Raw genomic sequence first — 23,030 nt, forward strand, 5'->3', positions numbered from 1 at the left:
TGATGGAGTTTAGGTTTGTCTGCTTATTTAGGGTGCAGGACCAGAAGCATTAATGGCTAATGGCAGGGCTTTCTCCCTTCTTAAGAACATGAACTGCATGCACTTTACTGCGTTTTATGGGAACAAGGATGTCTAGAATGTGGGTGAATGTTGGGTGAACCATGTTTCTGTGATAAAAGAGCTTTGTGGTTGTGACTATTGACCACTAGTGAGATAACATGCTATGGGTGTATAACTAACAATTCTGGCACAGTGCAAGAATGTAAAAATATGTTTAATGCAGTCAAACAAATAATTCTTCAATAACTGATATAATACTTACTATATGTGATGACCATTAGCAGGTAGGAGAGATTAATCTGTAATGAAGATGTCAGCTTAATATTTTAAGTGTGATGGACAGCAAGTTATCTAGAATATATACGTTATGTGCTTCTACGATCCAAGGTTCCTATACTGGAACATATAGCATTGTTGCTCTTTCCATGTTAATGGTCTCAGTCCTAGTATTGGAGTACAAACTACGGACAGTATCAGACAACTTTCTTCGCTTGTAACTATTCAGTGGAAGAACCAACTAAATTATCTAATGGATAAATAAACCTCTTCCACCTGTCAAATTGACCACTGGAGAACATTGGGGAGGTAATTCAACAAGTACATGACATTAGAATGTATGCATATTCACTAGGAGTTGTTTCTTGAGAATATGAATGAACACAAGGTCTTTGAATTGCAATAGAGGTTAGTTATAACGTGCTCCATACATTGTGCTGCTTGGTGGTGAAAAGGATTGTATTAGATATATTGAAAGAAATTACAATTTTCTGTGATGGAGATATGACAATATATCTATGTGGATTATAAAGTAAGAGAGGGGATAATTAACATTTGTGTAATAAATATGAGGACAGTGAAATGTAAACAGAGACAACTCCTAGTCATTGGTGCTCTGCAAACTTTTACAATAATCTGTTTGCTCATTCTTAGAGGTCATTGAGAAGATATCCAACAGTTATACAAATGTAATTTGCTAAAGTATTCATGCTAGAATAGAAAATGCTGAGAAGGATACCACTTTGGAGGAGGTACAATTTCCAAAAGCGGCATTTTAAATCAGGAAGAAGTCCCCTTGAGTTTTATAAGCCTACATGTGTCGTATTACTTTTTGATTTATTGGGAGGTGTTGGTAATGAAAGTGTTGTAGACTGAATGAGCGATGCACTTATAATATTACTCCTAAAGGCACATCACCAACTACCTATGGCATTACTAATATTAATGGAAACATTTAACCATTGGTAGGTAAACTCCTTGGAGCAGTCTGGGTTTATTTGGCAGGGATATATCTTCAGTGTCATTTCCTATATCCTGTGAGTCCTAATTGACAAAATAAATATAAAATCATTTCATTGGCTATTGTTCTGCTTACCAAGATGCTGTGTGATCCTGACAAAACATATGAAACCTATACATTTTAAAGAGTAGTGGGGGAGCATACTTCAAACAAACATAAAATTAATATATGACTACTGAAATATTCATGAGTTCATTTGAATATGAGAATTTAGTAAAGGAAAAATCTGGCAAATAGGCAAATTCTTATACAACAGTTTGAAGTAACCCTGGATGAACACAGACCATACTTCTAGAACATGACTTAATTTCTAATTATTTCCATCATGAGTTGTTTTGAGCACAATAAAAGCCCTCCCATCAGCACTCCCTAACAACTCTCAACTAAATTTTACTAACCCCCTTGAAATACTCAGAAAGGAAATTTTTATGTACACCGTTAAGCACATGCTGCAACTCCTTGACCAAAATAAAATCTGCAAGAATCATTATGTGATCAAGATCTATCATTCAGGCATCACATACTTAAAATCACAAGTATGCGCTTTGGTCTTCGTGAACAGCTCTATAAACAAAAGGTCACCCTCTGCAGCAGTAATATTGTCACAATGATCCAAGATTTTATATTACCGCAGATAAACTACAGCTCATAGTAGATCAACATCAAGACAATACAAATGCAGCACGTGCAAACCATTGATATTTATAGTAAATGTTTTGACTAACACTGTAAATGGGCACATCAGATTCATTTTAAAACCCCTGATACTACACATAATCGGACTTTTGCAGGAAATAATCCTTTTCTTCAAGATTGACAAGAAAGTGCTGGTACTATGTCATGCCTTTTCTCCTTAATTTAGATGTTACCTCTCCACATACCTTTGAGGCAGAAATCCTTTACTGCTACAAATGTGTCCTTAACACACATAGGCCTAGTTTAGTAGCCAGCTCTAAATGATTATATCGAAGTACAAGGATGATGGAAAAAAATCTCATAAGCACCTATGCACAAAACACTGTTCGTACCGTCACTTGTAGACCACCATTATTTTAGTTAATACTCGATACTTTTCATACATACATATTCACTAATAATATCTGTATGTCATGTCTGCAAGACCACTCATCAGAAATGCTTCATGTTGTAGACATAGGGAAAACAAAGGATGTGGGATTTAAGGAAATCAAAACTGTCCACATGAATTTAATTCAGGGTGATGTTGCTCGTGGCATATAGCCTTTCATTCACTTGAGTGATAGTATGATGTAACACTAATGGGGGCTGAAGTTCAAGTGACACACTGTTTGCAATATCAACATTTAAATTGTTTTACTTAATAGACCAGTAATTCAACTAACTGAAAGAGCAGTCTTGTTCCCATCAAAATTTTCAATTTTTTCTATATTTAAAAACTGATCTCCACTGAGGTGTCTCTTCCATATGCTGGCCTGGTTCTACTCAACTGTTCCAACTCAATTAAGTTTTGTGCTGCGGACCTCCATGATGGGCATTTTCTTATCTTTATAAATGTTTGATAAATGCACACTTTGATTTTTCAGACTTTAGAGGTATTTGTTGAATGTATATTGTACCTTATTGTATTTTTTTCTAACATACTCATGCATTTTTGATAAGGGGTAGTTAAACAAAGAATATGGATTGTATAATAACAGTAATGCATGTGAGTTTTAAATTAATTATAGTTCCTAAAGTACAGAAGATTAAAAAAAATCATTACTTTTTTCTTAGGAAACTATTTCCTAGAGAGTTTACACAGCTAGAGAAAGCCATACAGCACTTATGAAAGGATAGGTTATATGTATCTAGGTTTCATTAGGGCTGTTTTTAAACATTTACCTCACCTGGGACACTGAATGTATAGTAATGCATTTCAAAACAACTAGTTTGTTACAGAACACAACCTAAGTACTGCACAAAGTCTGGTGAATGTTGTGTGAACATCTTTCATTTATATAAATTCTTTGTGGAATATAGAACATTACTTGTGCTGCTAGGATAACAATTATAAGTGAATATCCCTTTCTCAGCTTTTTAACTAATGTACTTCTTCAACATAAAGAAAGATTTCTCCATTGCCCATCATAGATCCCGGAAAGATTTGTTCTTAAATGTATAATACAGAGATAAGACCTCAACTTGCAGGCTAAATGCCTTTCATAATTCCCCGTCAACGATTTGCTTTTGATCTAGCATGCCAACTTGCAAAGATGTAAATAATTTTTGTGTGTGAGAACATGATGTCCAAAGCAACTTCTTTGCGTCTAAGCCAATGCACTACTGCAAACTGAAGACAGAGCCTGTGTAATAATGACAAAAGGCTTATACATTGAACCTTCTGGCATTTTTTTCAGTTTATTTTCAGTTAGTTAACTGAACTCTGGAGAGTTTGAAGTTTTTCAGTTGGCAAACACAGCAAGGACTCTTATTTTACAAATATTTATTGACAAGGATTTTTTTAAAAGTTAAATAGGATATTTTAACTTTGCCTTAGGCCAATGAAGTGCAAATAGCGAGGCAATTGGGTGCTCAATTAGAGGCAATTGGGTGCTCAATTAAGACCTCCGTTTGATAGGAGAGAAGAGATGGGGCCATTAACAATTCTCTTCTGATGTACTGAAGAATGGGAGATAGGATGTATTTATATATTTATTATGAGGACCTTTCAGCGAAAAATAATGGCATTGATTTATGATTATTTGTTATGACTTGAATTTCCAATTTTTCATAACTCTTCTGTAAAGTTTATACATTTTGACAAGGCATTTTATCTCAGATAAACTCTTTTTTTATATGATGTGGTGCTCTTGTTTCCTCCCGCAGTAATCTGATCTCTTAGTTGAAACCAACGAATGGAAGCTGCATTTCCTCCGAGGCAATTTATTTTCTGAGTGCCTATTAATGACTTAGGTTACTCTGACCATGTCACTTCAGATAAGCAGACCTGAACTTTTGATATCAGAATAGAACTGCAGACTGACTATTATGAATGAGAAGGTAGTAGCTGGGAGGTAACAAAAAGCTAGACATGCGGGGACTCTCTAATGCATTCACACTTTGACTATACAAAGGGATTTCAGGGACCCTCTTTATGCTGCTTATGACAGGAACTCCAGGCTATCAGGTCATGGCTTGAACGGATTAAGCATTCCGTTTTTTCAGTCAATGACTCAATTAAGAGGTAGACACCGTAATTAATGAGCTACAGATAAACCAGTATGATCCTCTTGCATTAAAGCTAAGAATGGTTTCATGGTTCTTACTGACTGCTGGCAGGTAGGATAGAATGAATGGCAGAGCAAATAAAGTGTGTGTTTGAGCCTAGAGGTATAGGGAAGACGATTCAAGACTTTGAAATGAGATGTTAAGAGCACTTTAGAAAAATTAACTTCCTCCAGTCCTCGGCAGCAGCAAGCATCTATCCTAAACATTAAGTTTGTCATCAGTTTAATGATCTTAGGAAACGTGAGGCAGAAGTCAAAGCAATATTTCTTGGAAAGGTTACTAGGTTTCCTGAACTCCAGCCAGACCAGAATTGGATTTCAATATATATAAGATACGGCGTCACTGTTCTGCTTTTACTCTCTAAGGGACAGGTGTATCAAGGTTCCATTTTGCATTACCCAAATGGGCTGAAGAGGGGGGGCTCTTTTGAAGCTCCCTCCCCTTATGCAAATTATAAAATGGCTGCCACCATTTTTGTTTTGCCACAATCCTGCAGGACTTCCACAGGATTGCTGAAAAATTTCCTTTTCTTTGGCCCTAGGAGTCTCCTTCTGGGACCCACTCCCCTGGGGGCCTAGAGGGGGAGTGTACCACTACCCTACTCTCTTATATCATTTTTTTAATGTTTAGGACAGGGGTCCTCGAGTCTTGTAATGGCAGCCAGAAACACTTCTTTCATGTTGCAGGCAATCAGTCAGAGCACTTGCTCCCGCAGAAGTCTGACTCCTATGGAAGAGAGATGGCCCACGGGAAAAAAGCTCCCAGTCAGAAGGCGCTATTTTTAAATTTGCACTCTCAGGAGCCTCTCTCGGACCCAACCATCCAGATATGCAAATTTTTATGAATCTTAATTTCTCAAACACTACTCAATGGAAGTACACCAAATCACAAAAAGCCTATTGTGTGTACTAAATTCTAGCTTCCTGGGAAATTTGGTGTAAATCTGTTCAGCAGTTTTTACTGTAGTGCTTCTTAAAGACGTCTGTGGAAAATGCAGGGGGATTTTGTGTTTTAGGACCCACTCTTTTTTTTTTGCCCCCCACCACTTGACAATCACCCCAAAACTTCGATGCACAAAGTAGGCAAAATAGAGCACTTTTTTGGGAAACTTTCATGGAGAGTCATTAAACCTTGCCAATATATATATATTATTATATATATAGTTCAGAGCCTAAATATAATGTCCCTGTAACCTTTGGTTTTTCAGTGAAAAAAGTAATAATTCAATATATATATGAATATTTATATATATATATATGTATATATATTTTACCTACTGGGCTAGTTGTAGTTAGGACCATACTTCCATAGGAAAAGCATTTTTTGACTTACCTATAGCTTTGGCTTCTTTTAACAAATATTCATTACATTTTTCCCCCAAAAAAGTGTGCCGGTGATTCTTGTAGCACATGGAAAGTTTCAGGATGATCTGTCAAGTGGGGGGACGAGAAAAAGGGGGGTCAACAGAAGTGTGTCTCCCATGGAAACTCCCATAGGAGTTTTGAACACGACTACAGCCTCAACCGCAGGACAGAATTACACCAAATTTGGCAGAAAGCTAGATTTTGTCTGTAGATTGTGATTTTTGTTATTTGCTGTAAATTAATTAAAGGAAATCCAAATTTGTATATCTAGAGGTGTGGATCTTTTGCAACAACGTCACGATTATTGCAGGGACCTTGCAAATATGCACGCCAGTATGAATGCTGTGATTGGCTGGCCACAACCTGAGCAGAGAGTTGCGCCCACCATTTTAGTTGTTTTTAACAATCCCCGGGACTCAAATGAAAAGGCAAAAAGTTGCAAAAGGGCCACGCTGCATGTACCCTGACCCCACGCCTGTAATATAGGGGTATCTGAGGGACCTCAGATAGGAGAATAAATTGAGAAAACGTTTTTTTCCGCCCGAGTGCGATATTTTCAAAGTCGTTGCGGTTGTCAGCGTGGTCCCATGTAACATTGTGACGAATTTGCGAACAACACTGAAAATATTTAAAAGAACATCCACACTCATTCAGACACTAATTCATTAAGTGATATATGCCTCAGAGACTCATGCACCCACTCACACACCCACTCAGAGACTCATGCACCACCTCACACTTGCACTCAGAGACTCACGCTAACTCACACACCCACTCACAGACCTATTCAGACCCTCACATACCCACACTCTGACCCACTCAACCACTCATGCACCCACTCACAGACCCACTCAGACACTCATGCACTCACTCATGTACCCACTCACAGACTCACTCAGACACTCATGCACCCACTCACAGACCCACTCAGACACTCACGGACCCACTCACAGACCCACTCAGACCCACTCACGCACCCACTCACAGACTGACTGAGACTCTCACACACCCATTCACAGACCCACTCAGACACTCATGCACCCACTTATAGATGCACTTAGACATTCACGCACATACTCACAGACCCACTCAGATAGTCATGTATCCACTCTCAGATGCACTCAAAGAGTCATGCATCACTCACACATCCACTCAAAGACTCAGGCATCCATTCACAGACCCACTCAGAGACCCATGCACCCACTGAGGTACTCCTGCGCACTCTCACAGACCCACTCAGAGACCCATGCACCCACCGACTCACTGAGGTACTCCTGCACACACTCACAGACCCACTCACAGACTATATATATACTATATATATAAGATATATATATGTGTATAAAATATAAATATATACATATAAATAAATAAATATATATAGCCACATGTGGATTCATTATTGGCCGTCTATGCCTTTCCAACAAAGTCCCATGAAGAATAAATATGCCCTGTGCGGTTTATGTTGGTGTGCAAAGGGGACATGGTGTGGTAGGTTATTAACCAAATTGAGATAGAATTTTCCACAAAAGGGGGTCAGCATAATATTCACACTAGGTACTGAATGCAGACAGTGTTTCCACTGTGGTATCGCATATAGGACTATGTGTTCCTAGCAACAAATAAATGTCGATTGAAGATTAAGTCAACTCCTCTTATTTTTTAATTCAAGTTTGCATCTTCATACTTGTAACCACTGCCAAAAAAATGTATGTACTTACTACTAAATATTTCCCTCATACATAAACAAACTGTAAAACCCGATAACCTACTAAAGCACGCTGAAGAGCTGGTGGATACAGTGATTTGCAGATTCAGTGATATCCCTCCCTGTCGTTGTGTAGTATTACTTAATTATACTGATTCGATAAATTTACCAAGCACGCTTGACTCCCACAGGGGAATAGGGGGTCAGTACACCATAATAAAATCTACTTCAGGATTATTTAAACAGAAATAAATCAGATACTGGAGCGATGACAAAAACATTAACACGTTATTACTTCATAAATCGTTAAGTTTAGCCGAAAGAGCGTATAACAATCGAGGATTACAGGTTAAGTAAAATATTTATTTCAACAGAGTTGTTAAACAGGTTGTAGGGTAAAAATAAGTTCTTGAGGAAAAATAGCCAACAGAGGAAGCTTTCTCCATATTGAGAATTAGTAAATTGCAGAGGACTGTTCTAATATTATTTGTCATTCGGCACATTTTGCACATTAAATTATATAGTTCAGGCACTAGCCACCTGTTGGCAGTGGCGTAACAAAGGCCCCCGCATCCCCTACTGTGTGGGAGGGGGTGAAGGCCGAGTTCCAGGGGGTCCCTTAACACAGTACCCTACATTGAAAGCTCCGCAAGGGGGGGCCTTCATGTGCTGTGCAGGGGGCCCCCCTCAAGTTTCATTACGCCAGTGCCCATTGGTTGTAAGCGATGGATCAGTCTCTTGCAGTGGTCCACTCTGTCATCTACAAACTATTGTGCATTCTCCAACAACCACACAAACGTGTCTGTAAGCTGCAAGTGAGCCGGCTGCTTGTCGCCTTCTCTGGTGGCCCTTTATTAACTCCTTGTCAAGCAAAGGGTTGAATTTAAATTCTCTTTATCATTCACAACTACAAACATGACTGTGAGCCCAAAGACATAATGAAATTGATATATTCACTCATCTATCTTGAGACTCAGGGTTGGCTACCCAAAATAAACTCTAGTCCCATACCACCAGATTGAAGTGTTTAGGGGTAGAACCATAAAAGGTGAAGAACCTTATCAATATCCCTCTATCCCTCTACGCCACTGAGTAGAAAATCACTGACAACCTACCTGTCTCAACAGGCTAATGGCCCTAGCTCACTCTTCTCATCACAGGATACTGTGTGGAGCAAGATCATCCTCCCCCATTTCTGTCTCTGCCTGCCAGAGTGCTTGCAACAAACCTAAACTACATCGGCTTGCTTGCACAGCTTGAAATTATGGTCCTTGGCAAGCTGAAACCAAGATAATGTGTACAACACTACTGCAATATGACTTCATTTATTTATACTGTTTCCAAAAATGTGAAACAAGCCCCGGAGATATAGAAGGGGAGGTAAAAAATAAGTATACACATCTGGAGCAGTGTAAATTATCACTGCAAGCGGTTAAGGAATTACATTACTTATATTACACATACTACACAACACAACAGGGAGCTTTTAGCACCTTTAACACATCTTTCATGAGTTAGTCCATGAATCAAAGTCTAGCAGGTTCAGAACTGCACAAAGCAAGCACTGACTGGGGAGCAATAGATGCGGAAGGGAGGATGGTCACAATGCAACTACACCTATTTAAGCACCGCAATAAAACCTTCCCGTAATGGCTGTATCAATAAGACCCAATCCTGAAGATAAAAGTCAGGAAGTAAATTGCCTATGGTGTATTGGGACAGATAGCCATTAAATTGACACAGTGACTCATGTTCTCCCTGTATGACTACCTAGTTACTAGAGAAATTATGGGATGGAGGGAGGGAAGAAGGGACATATGGAGAGAAGGACGGAGCAACAGCGGTAAGGAGAATCTTGAGAGACCCATATCTCAGTGATTGTCACATACAAATATGTTTCATCTTGCACACAAATCAGTCCCCCTCAGTAGAAGTATAGCACGGCAAGAGTCAAATGTTGGTGTGCACTGAGCAGGGGGTTGGGCCCATGATATTGGCATTTGCAGGAAAGTGTCGAATAACCATATTACCACCCCCAATGGCCCTGTAAAATGCAACAGAGAATGTAATGCCATCATCAATCTCCATAATATTAGTAAAACCAATATTATAAGACAAAATAAAATACCTTAAATGCAGATACGCAATGCAGGCTCAGCAGCACCATGACCAATAGCAGCAGTAAAGTGGCTAGGTTTCGGGCATCCCATATAGACTCAATAAGAGGAATACTGCCAACCTGCCAGTCGTAGCAGAGAGTAATTGGTGCAAGCAGAAGCCACGTGTTGAATGCCAGGAGGTAGGAGTATGTAAGAAACCTGCAATGGAAAATGGATAATATTTAAACTGAGAGGAAAAAAAAATCAAAGTACTAAAATCGCCAACAAAACATTTTTCTATAGTAACACAAGTCTTGATACATATCTTATGAAGGAGGACTTTTGTAGGAACAACAAAAGGGATTGGGAGGATTGGACGGTCCTGTGTACACCCTCCCTAAACTTCAACCAAAACAGAATACAAGGTACACAGTTCCGAAAAAAAAGGGGATCTACCTGTCACTGAATCGGGGGAATAAGTATTCACAGATCAACAGACATTTCAGAGTGAGGAGACCATTTGGTGACATGCTTCCTCATAGGGCTAAGCTCCACATCAGGACATCGCTGCAATGCCTGACGGGCCCCTGAGGGGCTCTTTGCTGGAGATCTTTTCATCAAGATAACGAGAATGGGTGCAGTGTTAAGAGGGCCAGCAAGATGTGCAATTACAAATGACTATAGGTTTGAAAAATAGTTTTAATAGAGACAAAAATGAGCCTATGTCAAGGTTAAAATAAAGGAGGAGAATCCTTGGGAAAATGTCCACAATTTCTCCTATGGTGAATCAGATCAAAAGAGAAACCCTCCGGTTCCTCCGTGATTAACTCTTAGAATGGAGAAACCTAGACCCGTGTGAGACCCATTAACTACACTACAGGGTTTGCGGTCAACATGTTTCTTGCCTTATCAGTCCCTACGGATCAGTGGTGATTCTTCAGGACCTAAAAAAAACCTAGTCTTCACTAAGAAAGTAGAAAGGGCTCAAGTCTAAGGAGAATACCTGACTACTGAATCAATGGAGAAAATACTTCTGGGTTCATGAGTGATGGTTAGGTCTAATAGACGGCTACCCCCAGGATCATAAAATGTTGCTGTAAGGGAGTAGTAGCACTCACGCATTTCCAAGGGGCCTATTCTTAACATTAGGAGGATCAACACCACTTGGGGTATTCTGTTTTGCAGGTCTTTTGTATACACCTACACTCAAAATGTTGCAGACTTAGTGGATTTACATGGTCATGAAACCAAGGTCATCAGTAATATACTGATTACCTATGCCCTGCTAGGAAGTTACTGTTTTAATTATGATATATAGTGACAAAGCTCAATACAGTGGAAGCCACTGTGCTACTGCCAGATAAAGTTGTAAACATCTATGAGAGGGATTTAAATAAGAATGACCCAAGTAGGCATTTGACCAAATTATGTTTTTATAGTGATGGAATATTCATTTTCTGATCCATGTCTAATTCAGCATAATTTTAACATTGTTTCACTTCTTTTGGTGTTCACAGAAAGTCTGCATTCTGAGGAAATGTTAAAAACATTCCACCCCATCCTTATTTTTTCTGTCCCACCGCCTGCACGAGACTTACTCCTGTGTAATAATACACAAATGTGGGATATTATTACGTGGAGAGTAATTATAATGCAGGGAGTAAATGGATCTACACTTGCAACGTCCCCTTTTGAGAATGTCTCAGAAGTGGCGATCCAGCCATTTGCGCCGGTAATGTAATTCTATGTGTGCAAATACTTTTGTGAATCAAGGCATGCATAACAAAAATGGTGTGAGCTTTTCCTAGCTGTACGAAAATAGCATATAATATCACTTGTATTACTTTTCAATCATAAACCTTTATACAAAGAATTCAAGACTAGCCACAATACTTATAATTCACTGCGTTAGGCAGACGAAGGATAAACAAACTAATGTTCTCACCAATGTTATTTTAAGGCAGACACCAAGATTATGATAGTTCTTGAAGCAGGTAACTACATTCCCATTGAGGAAGATCAAAGTATTAAGCGAATAAGAGGTGGGGATAAAACACCTTTTATTTGGGATTTAAACTGATGGAACTGCCTAATGGAATGGCCTCATACTTACGCCACTCTACACCTGGGTTTAAGCATGAGCATGCATTAGTATAGATAGAAAACCCTCATCAATTCTCCAATTTTACCCTCTTCTGCAAGTTACAGTCAGGTTTTTAGCAAGGGTTCCCACACTTTAATATCAAGAACAGAATAAACCGGTGATCGTCTGCCCTCCATTTCGTATCCAACAGCGATATCTAATAATATTGTTGACGTCTACCGCTGTTTATTCTGTGTCATAATACAAACTGGTACATTTCTCTGGCTGAGAGAATTATTTCCCGCAGCTGCTTGAGCAGAAAGTACTTTCCAAAGGGCAGAGAAACTATCCCAGACTGAATCCCATGCTATGTAACATTTCATGTACTGAGAATAGATGTTGTGAGCACTAGAAGTCTATGCATTAGAACAGTGAGAACATCTCTGAATGGATTTTGCTGCACTTGTTCCTCTGTGCTTGATTTCTACTGGTTATGAGCGTGTGAAGCATGTAATAATGTAGTAAATCAGTTAAGTATTTGTCTAATGCCCTATAAAAGAAGGTGATTCCTCCATGTTAGGTGGGGGCCCTTCCCCCAGTCTTAGTAGCAGGACTTTAGTGCTCCTAATGGTTTGTATGGTTATTGACTATTCCATTTGATGGCCCAGTATATGCATTTCTGTACTTTACTAATTTGAGTAGACCTTTAAACAGCCCTTATCTGTCATCTTTGCCAGAAATACTTTTTTTCTTGTCTTCTGTACTTGCCCTACCTAGTTTAGTAAGTGAAACGGGTCCAGCACAGAGCAGCAAAGTCCGGCAGAGACTACGCCACTCCCGATCCACTGTAAGGCCCATATTTATACTTTTTTTGCGCTGCATTTGCATCATTTTCTGACAGGAAAGCGGCGTAAACTTGAAAAATATAATCGTATTTTGTAAGTTTGCACAGTTTTTGCTTCAATTGTATTTTGTAAGTTTGCGCCACTTTTGTGTCAAAAAGCAACTCAAATGCAGCGCTAAAAAATTATAAATATGGGCCTAAGTGCACTCAGGAGGAAAATGAATGTATGGGTTTGCACGCTGACAATACTACGCAACACAATATTATTACTTAATGCTTTGCGTAAATATACCCAAAATAAAGGATCCATTTTATACAGTGAATTCCCCCCTCAAATTAGACCACATGCCCTACTTTGTTCCACAGCTGACATAATTGCTTCAGGAGTTATAATTAGCTCTGTCCCCCAGGAGCTTTCTGTAACAAGGCAAATTTCCAGTAGCTGTCTGAAGCACAATATTAAATTCCCTGGCTCACTTTGATCTGTAAACTCTTGTTCAGAAATTCTTTCTATCTTTCTTAGCTAGTTGCCAAAAGCCCCTTACGTTTGAACTGTCAGTTACCTAGATTATCCGGCCATTTGTTGATTGGGCAGGTAGTGTTCCTTTTTTAAATGCTTTTTTTCTATGCCGTAATGCAATCCTGTCAAGCAATAACCAACCTATCAGCACTCGGTGGGAGGAGTCACGCATCTTTCAGCCACAGGCTTTCATGCGTCAAGTAACGGATGACACCTTCCATCATAATTAAACGATTCTCCGGCATGCGGTGAGACAGAGTCGAAAGACGTGGAGTAGAGATGAAATCTTCTTAGTAAAATTGTGTTAGTAGTGGTAATAAGTAAGCGATGTATAGATTTTTACATAGGTATTGCAGATCCCTTATTTAATGCAGTCAGTCTTACAACCCAATATCATAGTTTGAAATAAGCAATCGCCAAGGAGCCTTGGACTTCCAAAATGTGTTTCAGGCTCCTCCACAGATGCCTGAGAGTAGACTGGTCCATTTAATTGGTGTACTCTTTATTTCCTGGACAGACAGATGCACTGTCCTTGTGCATACATTTGGCAACGACACAGAGCTTTATTATACCCTTGTTCTCTATGCTCCTTTACTGTGAAAGAATTCACTGAAGCGTTGGTATTTTGTGATAAATTAAATAATTCATACTTGGTCTGTTTTATAGAGATGGGCCCAATGATCTACCACCAGAGCTGGATCAGACACCAAATAAAAACTATATCACAAAATACAATGATGGACCGAGTGTTGAAACTTTTCAAACACTCACCCCCAGTCACAGATCTGGGTTTAATCCATTGTTATTTTGCTTGCCACGTCACCCCAGTTCAGACCCAGCTATATGCTAATCAGTCTTGACCCTGCTCCCAATGGGAGCAGTCCAGCCCGAACTGCCAAGCCAGGTCCTCCCTGGACAGGATTCAAGCATCCTGAGACCGGTTTCAGGGTATCAAATAAAAACTGTCTTATTTTCAGTTGAGAAGTAATCCCATTTTAGAACTACTCAAAAATTAGAAAGTAATCCCATCCTGGAACTACTAAAAAATTAGATGGTAATGCAAACCAGGAACTACTCAAGAGTTAGACAGTAATCCCATCCTGGAAGTACTCAAGAATTAGAAAGTAATCCCATCCTGGAGCTACTCAAGAATTAGACAGTAATCCAATCCTGGGATTTCTTAAGAATTACAAAGTAATCCCATCCTGGAACTACTCAAGAATTACAAAGTAATCCCAACTCAAGAATTAAATAGTAATCAATCATGGGACTACTAAAAAATTAAGTAGCAATCAAACTGCTGCCACAGGAGATACAAAAGACCAAATAAATGGACCCAATATAATTTTAAACCAATATAGGGACGTCAGCTGCACAATTACCCCAAATTACTCCTACATACATTGGAACCCTGAAGTTTTTATGTGAAATACTGAGGCAACTACACTAATACGACAATCCACCACCTCCTTACGAAGCAGCCTCATTGTGTCACTGGTGAGAAATGAACACCCACACTATAGCTGTCATTTTGAAATTAATGACTGAAATTTTCTTCATTTTCAAGGTTACCTCTGTGACCCACTGGGTCTACAGACAGCTGAAAACCAATTGCAGTTCTGACCGCTCAAACAATATTTCTAAAGAGAAGGAATTCCAGGCAAAAACATACTAATTTATGAAAAAATAGTTACAGAGATTAATTTCAACACCTCATTCCTTCCAGCTATAATTGGCTAATAAACATTTCATTTTTAGGTCTGTCTTGATAGCACAACCCACGTAGGATACAAAACATAACTTTTAGGAGTACTACAGAGAGGGACTGTGATTGCAGCCAGATGTTCTTTCATCTGAGTGAAACTTTTGATCTGTCTAGTGGTGGTGCTTCCACACAAAAAAGTGCTTAGCTTCAAGCCAGCTGTGATCATTTGTTTATCAGGCCGCTTGAGCCTGGCTCTTTATCAAGCAAAGATATAGTGATTGACCTCTCATCACATACACAAGCCAGTGTGATGGGTGCAGTGTGCCCTAAAAGTCACACAAATGTGACTGCAATGCTATTAAAACTCTTGCCCTAGAAAATTAGATAATTAAGATGTTTGTTCTCTGGTTGCCATATGTGAAAGCTTGTGCTCAATAAAGCAATTGGGCTTTGTGGTCATGGTGGCAAGCCACTGACCAATGCCATAAGCTAGATCTGTTTAGTATGAAAAGTTACGATAAAGTCAGAGGGACTCATTTATTTATCGTGAAAAGAGTATGCTACAATCAATAGGTTTTTAAGGGTAAATGTTTAATTAGCTAGTAAAATATGCTGAGAGGTTTTTTACATGGAATCTCACAGTTCCCTTTAGTAAATAAGAGTTTTGGTGTTGGTTGCCCCCTCTAACACTGTGACAATCCTTGTTAGGCACTCTTAAAAGACCTAGCATCTTGGTTTGTCTACTGTAATTCTGTTTAGATTTCCTAATTTTGTGACGGAATGCCTGATGGTTACCTTATTGGAAAGCTCACGCTCAGTACAGTAGGCTGAGCTGGTTATGGTGACAGGCCATTCGTAAAGGGATTCAGGCCTGAATGGTCAATTTGTAAAAGTTATGTCTGAAGTCTTTGGTCAAATCTCTGTATTATAAACATCCTGACAAAGGCGGAAAACTTGGCTTATTTATTATGAAAAGCACATGATAAACCATCAGGTATTTTATGGCAGACTGTTATCACACTGTGTTACAAGCTGTAGATATGTATTTGGTTACATGAAATCTCACAGATTTCCATACTAGGCAAGGACCAGGGTCCATTTTATTGATGATTTTTAATTATTTGGAGTGGATCCATGACGTTGGCTGCTGCATGTCTAAATATCTTATACAACAATGAACTCAATCTGAAATTCACAGTAACTTTGATAAACAATCTTCAGAATTTTTAGATTTAAAGATCAAAACATGTTACACCAAACTAAACATTAATCTGTGTATTGTAAAAAAAAGGTGCCAGGAATAGTCTTCTCCATGCCTCCAGCAGCCATCAGTCAACCACATTAATGGTGAGCTACGGAGTGCCAGAAGGAACTATAGAGCCAAGGAATGCTTCTAAGCTAAGAAAAATATTGTGTTAACCAGATTTCAACAGAGAAGTTACCGCAGAAAGATACTCACTGCTGCAGTACAGAGAATAGACTCTATTAAAAGAGAGGATTTGCTAGTTGGTTGCACAATCTCAACAGAACATTATAAAGTTATCAGGTTTATCCATACTTTTATCAATAAAGCAACTAAGATCAAACATATTTTGCACAAACACCGGAAAAATGTAGGCGCAAATTACATACTTATGCAACTCTTGTATAGCTATTCAAAAGTTACCTTCAGAGAAAGTAAATTGCTAAAAGTTACATTTAGTGAAATTATAGAGGCAGATTTCCAAAGGACCTGAGTTGCCTTGTGTGACACAAGTCATCACAAGGCAACACAAGTCCTTATCTGGGATTTACGTGCCTTTTAGTGGTTTAATAAATACAGCGTGATAAAATTAAGCGGATAGCACTGCCTTGCATTACTTTACATAGGGTAGGCTTTCCATGCTTGGTGCATGGGTGTTCCCATGCATTCACCCATGTATTCTGATACAAACCCAGATTTACAAGGAGATATAAACCTTGATTTGCACCAAAATGGCGTGGCTACCCAACAGAGGCATAACAAGGAGAAATATCTTTATTGCTACTTGCTAATTCCTCTTTCTACTTGTGCTTCATTCTGCAGCACACAAAGAAAGAGGAATATGCCTCTAAGGATTGCATTTGTGCTAGTAATACAGACACCCTTGCTCTGTGGTGCAAGGGTGTCCACGTTGGGGCTACGCAGCATAAAGTGTGCCAGTGCAAGGAAAGAGCAGAAATGCACCATATCTTTGTAAATATGACATATTTCTGCCCTCTCCCTTTCACGCAATGCAACACAGAAAGTTGCCTTGCTGCACTGCATTGCATGAAGAATGGTAAATCTGCCCCACAATATCTGATTCTAACACTTAACCTATCTCTGAACACCAAAAGGATTTTTCAAATGTCGCAAATGTAATTCTTGCAAGCACAGTGGGAACAATAACAAAACAGAAATCATCATCTTCGGCCCCAACAAGACAGTATGGGACGACTCCTGGTGGCCCACCGCCATAGATCCACCCCAACACCCTCCACCCAAGCACGCAACCTCGGCATCATCTTAGACTCATCTCTCTCCATGGCCCAGCAAATCAACACCATATCATCCTCCTGTTTCAACACGCTTCACATGCTACGGAAGACCTTCAAATGGATTCCCATAGAAGCCAGAAAAACCGTCACTCAGGCACTCATCAGCAGCAGCTTAGACTACGGAAACGCCCTCTACGCTGGTACCACAGCCAAACTTCAGCAGAAACTCCAGCGAATCCAGAACGCAGCCGCACTTCTCATCCTCAACCTCCTATGCCACGAACACATCTCCGCTCACCTCAGATCCCTTCACTGGCTGCCCATCAGCAAAAGGATCATCTTCAAAGTCCTCATCCACGCTCACAAGTCCCTCCACAACACTGGACCAGCCTACCTCAACGAACGAGTGAACTTCCACACACCCACTCGACTCCTCCGCATTGCTGACCTCGCCACAGTCCCCCGCATCCAACGCACCACCTCCAGAGGCAGATCCTTCTCCTACTTCGTCTCCAAGACCTGCAACTCCCTCCCCACCAACCTACGCAAGACCCAGGACCTCCTGACCTTCAGAAAGCACCTCAAGACATGGCTTTTTGAGCAGTAAATGGCATGCCCCTCCCCCCTCCCCCCCCCCCCCCCACAGCACCTTGAGACCCTTTTGGGTGAGTAGCGCGCTTGATACATTTTTTGATTGATTGAATAAAAAATGCTCAATACTACTATGGAATATACTATTTCTAAAAACCTGTCTTGCAACTCTGAATACTGTGTCTATAGCTTTTAATGTCTGTGTTATAAATTATACATTGGAAGTGCAATCCTTCGGCAAAAAAATGTGTTCTCATGCATCTGAAAACTATCAATCCATGTGATAGACAACATATAGTAGCTAGACATTTTTAGGAACTACACTCCCAGTACAGAAAAACATTAGAGACAAGGCTCTGTGGCCATCTGCCTGCTATGCATGGCCTACAACTGGTACCATTGAATTACTATGGTATTACGGAACAGTTAAAAAAAAACCACAAAAATAAAATGTGGACTGGGGGCCTGCGGGGTGCCAAAAGCCAAGCACAGCTGGTGACTGGGTGCAGGGCCTGGCCGACGGCAGCGGGCTGGCTTTGGGGTTAGATGCAGGGCCTGCTTGGAGGCCAGGCCCAACCATGCTCTCGCTGCACATGGCCAAAGCCATGTGCAGCAGGGGGTTGGCTGCCCATAGCAGGGCTAAGTGCAGGTCCTGACCAGAGGCTAGACCCTGCTTCCAGTCCCCACTTTGTATGGCCTAAAGCCATGCTCATCTGGGGAGTTGGCTGAATATGATAAAAAAACTGAATTTCACTGAAAATCACAGAGGTTAATCTAACTTTATAATTAGGTATGATATTTAAGATCTCACCTTACGTTATAAAGATCTCATTCACTGAAAAACCCATGGTTAAACTCTTGAAATAATTAGCTCTAGTAATAATATCCTAGCTTTCAATAAAAAAACTAAAACATAGAAATTCACTGAAAAAACAAGGGTTAACGTGACGTCATACCTAGGTGTTGAATTGACACAAACAACATTTAAAATATATATTTTTTTAAAACCTAACTTCATCATTTATATTTTCCTGACTTAACTATAACTTGCACCCCCAGCATATACTTCTTATTTCCTCAATTATTACATCACTCATGACATCTTAAATGACATCATTTACGACATTGCTGATGCCCTCCTGAGTGACATCATTGATGACCTTAAATTAATTTTTTTTTAATGGGGTACCCAGTATATAATACCTGGGGTGGTGTTCACTGTGATACAGCTGTACCTAAAAACCATTAACAAAAGACAAATGTGGCCAACTGTGTGCAGTGGGGGATGGCAACCCTCAGCAGTTTGGGAACAGGGCCGACCCACCGCTGCATAGTGCTGAAGGCATGAGGTAATGGGTCATCCACTCAGCCACTTCAGACATTGACTCTATTGCCCCATTATTGATGTCATTTTTCTGATCACATGTATATTCTAATAAAATTGGGTGTGCTTCGGTACCAGGACTGGGGAGCCAGTCCTCCAGTCTCCCATTTTTTCCTTCTATTTTCTTTCCTTCTCGTCTTTTTATTTTAAATATTTTACAGCATACTACAGCACCCAAGACAGTGCTAACAAGCTGCTTACTTGATGTTTATTTCATCTGCAGTGTGCCAAATCCAGCAAGGCCACAGCCTCTAAACCTAAACCACTGCATAGAATGGTATTGCCCATAGTTTCAATGTTTTTACCATCCCAAGATGTCAAACACAATGGTTCTAAACAAGGCAAACATGCTGGAAATTCAAAACAATAAAACACCATGTACATGACCATTGCAAGATGGCCTCCTGCAGCTGTGTCTAATTTTATTTGTTTTTGTAAGTATATGCCTTCGGTGTCTAGATGGTTGCATCTTTTTTCATACTTTAATTCTTTTGTTTTATCTTGCATATTTTGTTGAATTTGTGCGTATATTTATTGTGGTCGTGCATGTAATTATATGAATGCCTGAATGAGTCACTGTGTGAATGAATGGGTTTACGATTTCTAAGATGAGTGACAATCTTTGTGTATAATTACTTATTGAATGTCTAAAAACATCATTGATTGGGGAAGCACTTTCAATAATAAATTGCAGACCTATTGGCATTGCTAGTGCTTGTTAGAAGTGGCAGAAAAGGAATACCATATAAATTTATTAGCTTCACTGCCACTTTCTAGTGGCTTCTGGTGTCTTAATGAACAGTATAGATATGGTATTAAATAAATAACTTTACATAATAAATGCCTGTCTATTAGAACGTCAACACAGGTAGACTGTTCCTCAGGTGAGGGATGGATGAAGACTATGTGCAAAACTACCTGATAATGTCCCACATAGCAGAGTGTTTAGAGTGCCTTTTTATGCATTATTTACATCCCACTACACAACACATGATTGTTACACTGCAACAAACACGACACACCTTGTACACTTCACTACATAGTAAAATGGGTTTTAGGCACTACACTGCATCACAAGTGTTTTTTTCTCAAAATAATATATGTTTAAACATGCACGGTCCCCTTTAAGCACCACTCTAAAAACACAAGCAGTATGTACTATGTGCAAAAGATATTTTATACACTTCTCCACACACTGAATGCTTGGAGGATTAAACAAAACATCCTTTCGGCAAATAGTCTTTAAGACGTTTTGCACTTTATGTCGATACCACCAATCACCGTCCTACTTCCTTGGTCTGCACCTTCTTCAAAGGAAGGATGCAATTTCATCTGACACCCATATCTTACCCCTCACCCCTGCCATAAGGCTCTTCATTCATAAGACCACCCACCCTTGTACTGCTGGAATTCCTCTTGGCCATTTAGGCAGTAATGCGTGACTTGTTTTTGATAGCCATGTGGTATTCAATGTAATGTATGCGTCTTTCTTGCTGCATTACACCCAGCACTGCTCGTCTCCTCGTCTGCACTACACTGTGACAATACACTTCACAGAAGGTGCTGATGGGGAAAAGCCTCAGCCCAAAAAAAACAGGCTTATGTGGTGAGAGTGCATCCAAAGAAAAAAAGAGAGCGGGGTTAAGAGACTTGCACCATCCGCACAAAGTATTTTTTTTTTTAAAAGAGGGGGGGAGCAGGACACATCCAGATATGACGGTGTGATCGGCTTTCCCAGACCAATTAAGGCTAGACCTCCCTCCTAATGAGAGCTGTGTTTCCAACCAAAAAACATAACACATCGGACAAACAGTGGCAACATGGGAGCTACCTGGGTGAGAAGAGTGGCAATTTCACTCACAGCCATAGAGTGTGTATCAGTGACTTACCTGCGGTGAGATGACCTAGAACCTCCTGGTTCTCCTCAAACTCAAAATCCACTTCAAAGCCCTTTTCTGCCACCCATGTGGCTAAGCCACATCACTATGTCACATAACTGAGACTCATGGCTTGAAACAGTCACCTGCAGGCCACCAGCGATGTACGGCACTATCAATCGGTTGTGGCTTGGGATAATGGTGTGCTAAGAAGCGTGGCCTGGCAGGGTTCTTAGTGGAATTTGAGGGAAACTTCAGGGATGTTGAAGCAGATGCTATCAGCTACCGCACTGACCAGACAGCTCTTGGATGTTTCTCTGCCTCCTAGAGGAATACTAAAAACGTGTGTATTCAATAGTTTGTACCATCTAGTTGTAGTAGATTTATGGTATACCAGCTGCTAAACACTTCTCTTGCACACTGATTATTGGAACTTTCTTACTAATACAGTAAAGCGCTAGACCCAAGGGTTTATATTTTCAATTATTTTTGCGTAAGAAAAACCTAATTTGCAAGCATAAATTGAAAAAAGTTTTATAATATTTCACCATAATTTCAGAACCATTTGACAAACATGCATCATAAAAAATGCATGGTATAACATACCCACGTTCATATTTTAGGTCTAGTTGGTGGTCTCGATTAAACAAAATCTAACAGTGTGTTAGCCAAAGCACTAAGACATTGTGGTTCTTACAATTTCTATTAAGAGAATGTGTGTGCCCACTTCTAGAGAGTTTCAGAAAAGCAAATCTACCCTTGAACCCACTCAGATACGTCCTGTGTGAGATTCTAAATGGAGCTCTGTAAGCTTGGGAGACATAAACAGCTCTCACCTTTATGTTTTTGTGACCATTGGCCCTCTTTCAAAAGTATAGAAAATTTACTTCGAAATTGCAAAGACTTGAATTAACATTTTTGGTCAGAGTGAGCTTAAAAACAGAAGTGCAACTAATACTAACCGGAAGTACAAGGATCTGTGCGTAAAATGAAACGATCAGCTGGCACAGGCCCTCGGAAGGTTACAGTAGTAAGTAATCCAGAAAGGGGCCAGTCAAAGAACTGTGTGTGGCATCTCATTCAGAATGCACAAGATAATGTCAATGACTTCCACTCTGAAGACTAAAGTTTGAGATAAGAGCTGAAGTCACCATTACTGCAGATGGATGTTCCACCTTTTCTGCCTAAGACTTGCCAATGCAAAGTGTTATGTTACTCATGCTAAGAAAATTAATTATAGTTAATTTGATTGGCTAGATAGTGCTGCGCTAATGAAGAAAGGTTAATCGGCAAAAGCACCAGCAGCGCTACATTATGTAGAGTTGAATGAGTACATAAGGATAGCAACAGAAGCATTAACCTTTTTCTATAAACCATTTTTAGAAGACACAGGTTGTGAAAAGCTGACAATGGAACAAAGGACGAAGTTAGCAAAGAGGGAGATGGCAAAAGATGCAGAAAATGGGATTCCAGACTGTGAACATAAGGATGTCATTGGAGATCTACTGGGTTGGACATTAAAATAAGCATAAGAGCCTGTGGTATTAATTGGCTAGAACAACGAGTGCTGAACAGTAGAACAGGTTTCCCACCTCACTAAGAACAGTGTCCTCTCACTAGAAGTATGAGTGGATGCTTATGATGCTTCTTTTCCCATTATTGACTTCAGTGGTAACTGGAAGGACAGCACCCGGAGGGTTGTTTTAAGCACTTCATGTTTATGGGACTCTTCATAATATTCATAATTAGCATG

At 39.8% G+C, this 23,030-nt stretch overlaps 1 protein-coding gene across 1 annotated transcript in view; it reads right to left on the reverse strand.

The window, feature by feature from the left end:
• The window catches only part of TMTC1 (transmembrane O-mannosyltransferase targeting cadherins 1), a 958,188-nt gene that overhangs the window by 471,936 nt on the left and 463,222 nt on the right, over positions 1-23,030 (reverse strand). Inside the window, exon 8 of the mRNA XM_069228190.1 lies at positions 9,804-9,993. Coding sequence (XP_069084291.1) covers positions 9,804-9,993 — 190 coding nt within the window. The remainder of the gene's footprint in view (positions 1-9,803; positions 9,994-23,030) is intronic.

The sequence above is a fragment of the Pleurodeles waltl genome, chromosome 4_1 (assembly GCF_031143425.1).
Source record: "Pleurodeles waltl isolate 20211129_DDA chromosome 4_1, aPleWal1.hap1.20221129, whole genome shotgun sequence".
NCBI classification, from domain to species: Eukaryota; Metazoa; Chordata; class Amphibia; order Caudata; family Salamandridae; genus Pleurodeles; species Pleurodeles waltl.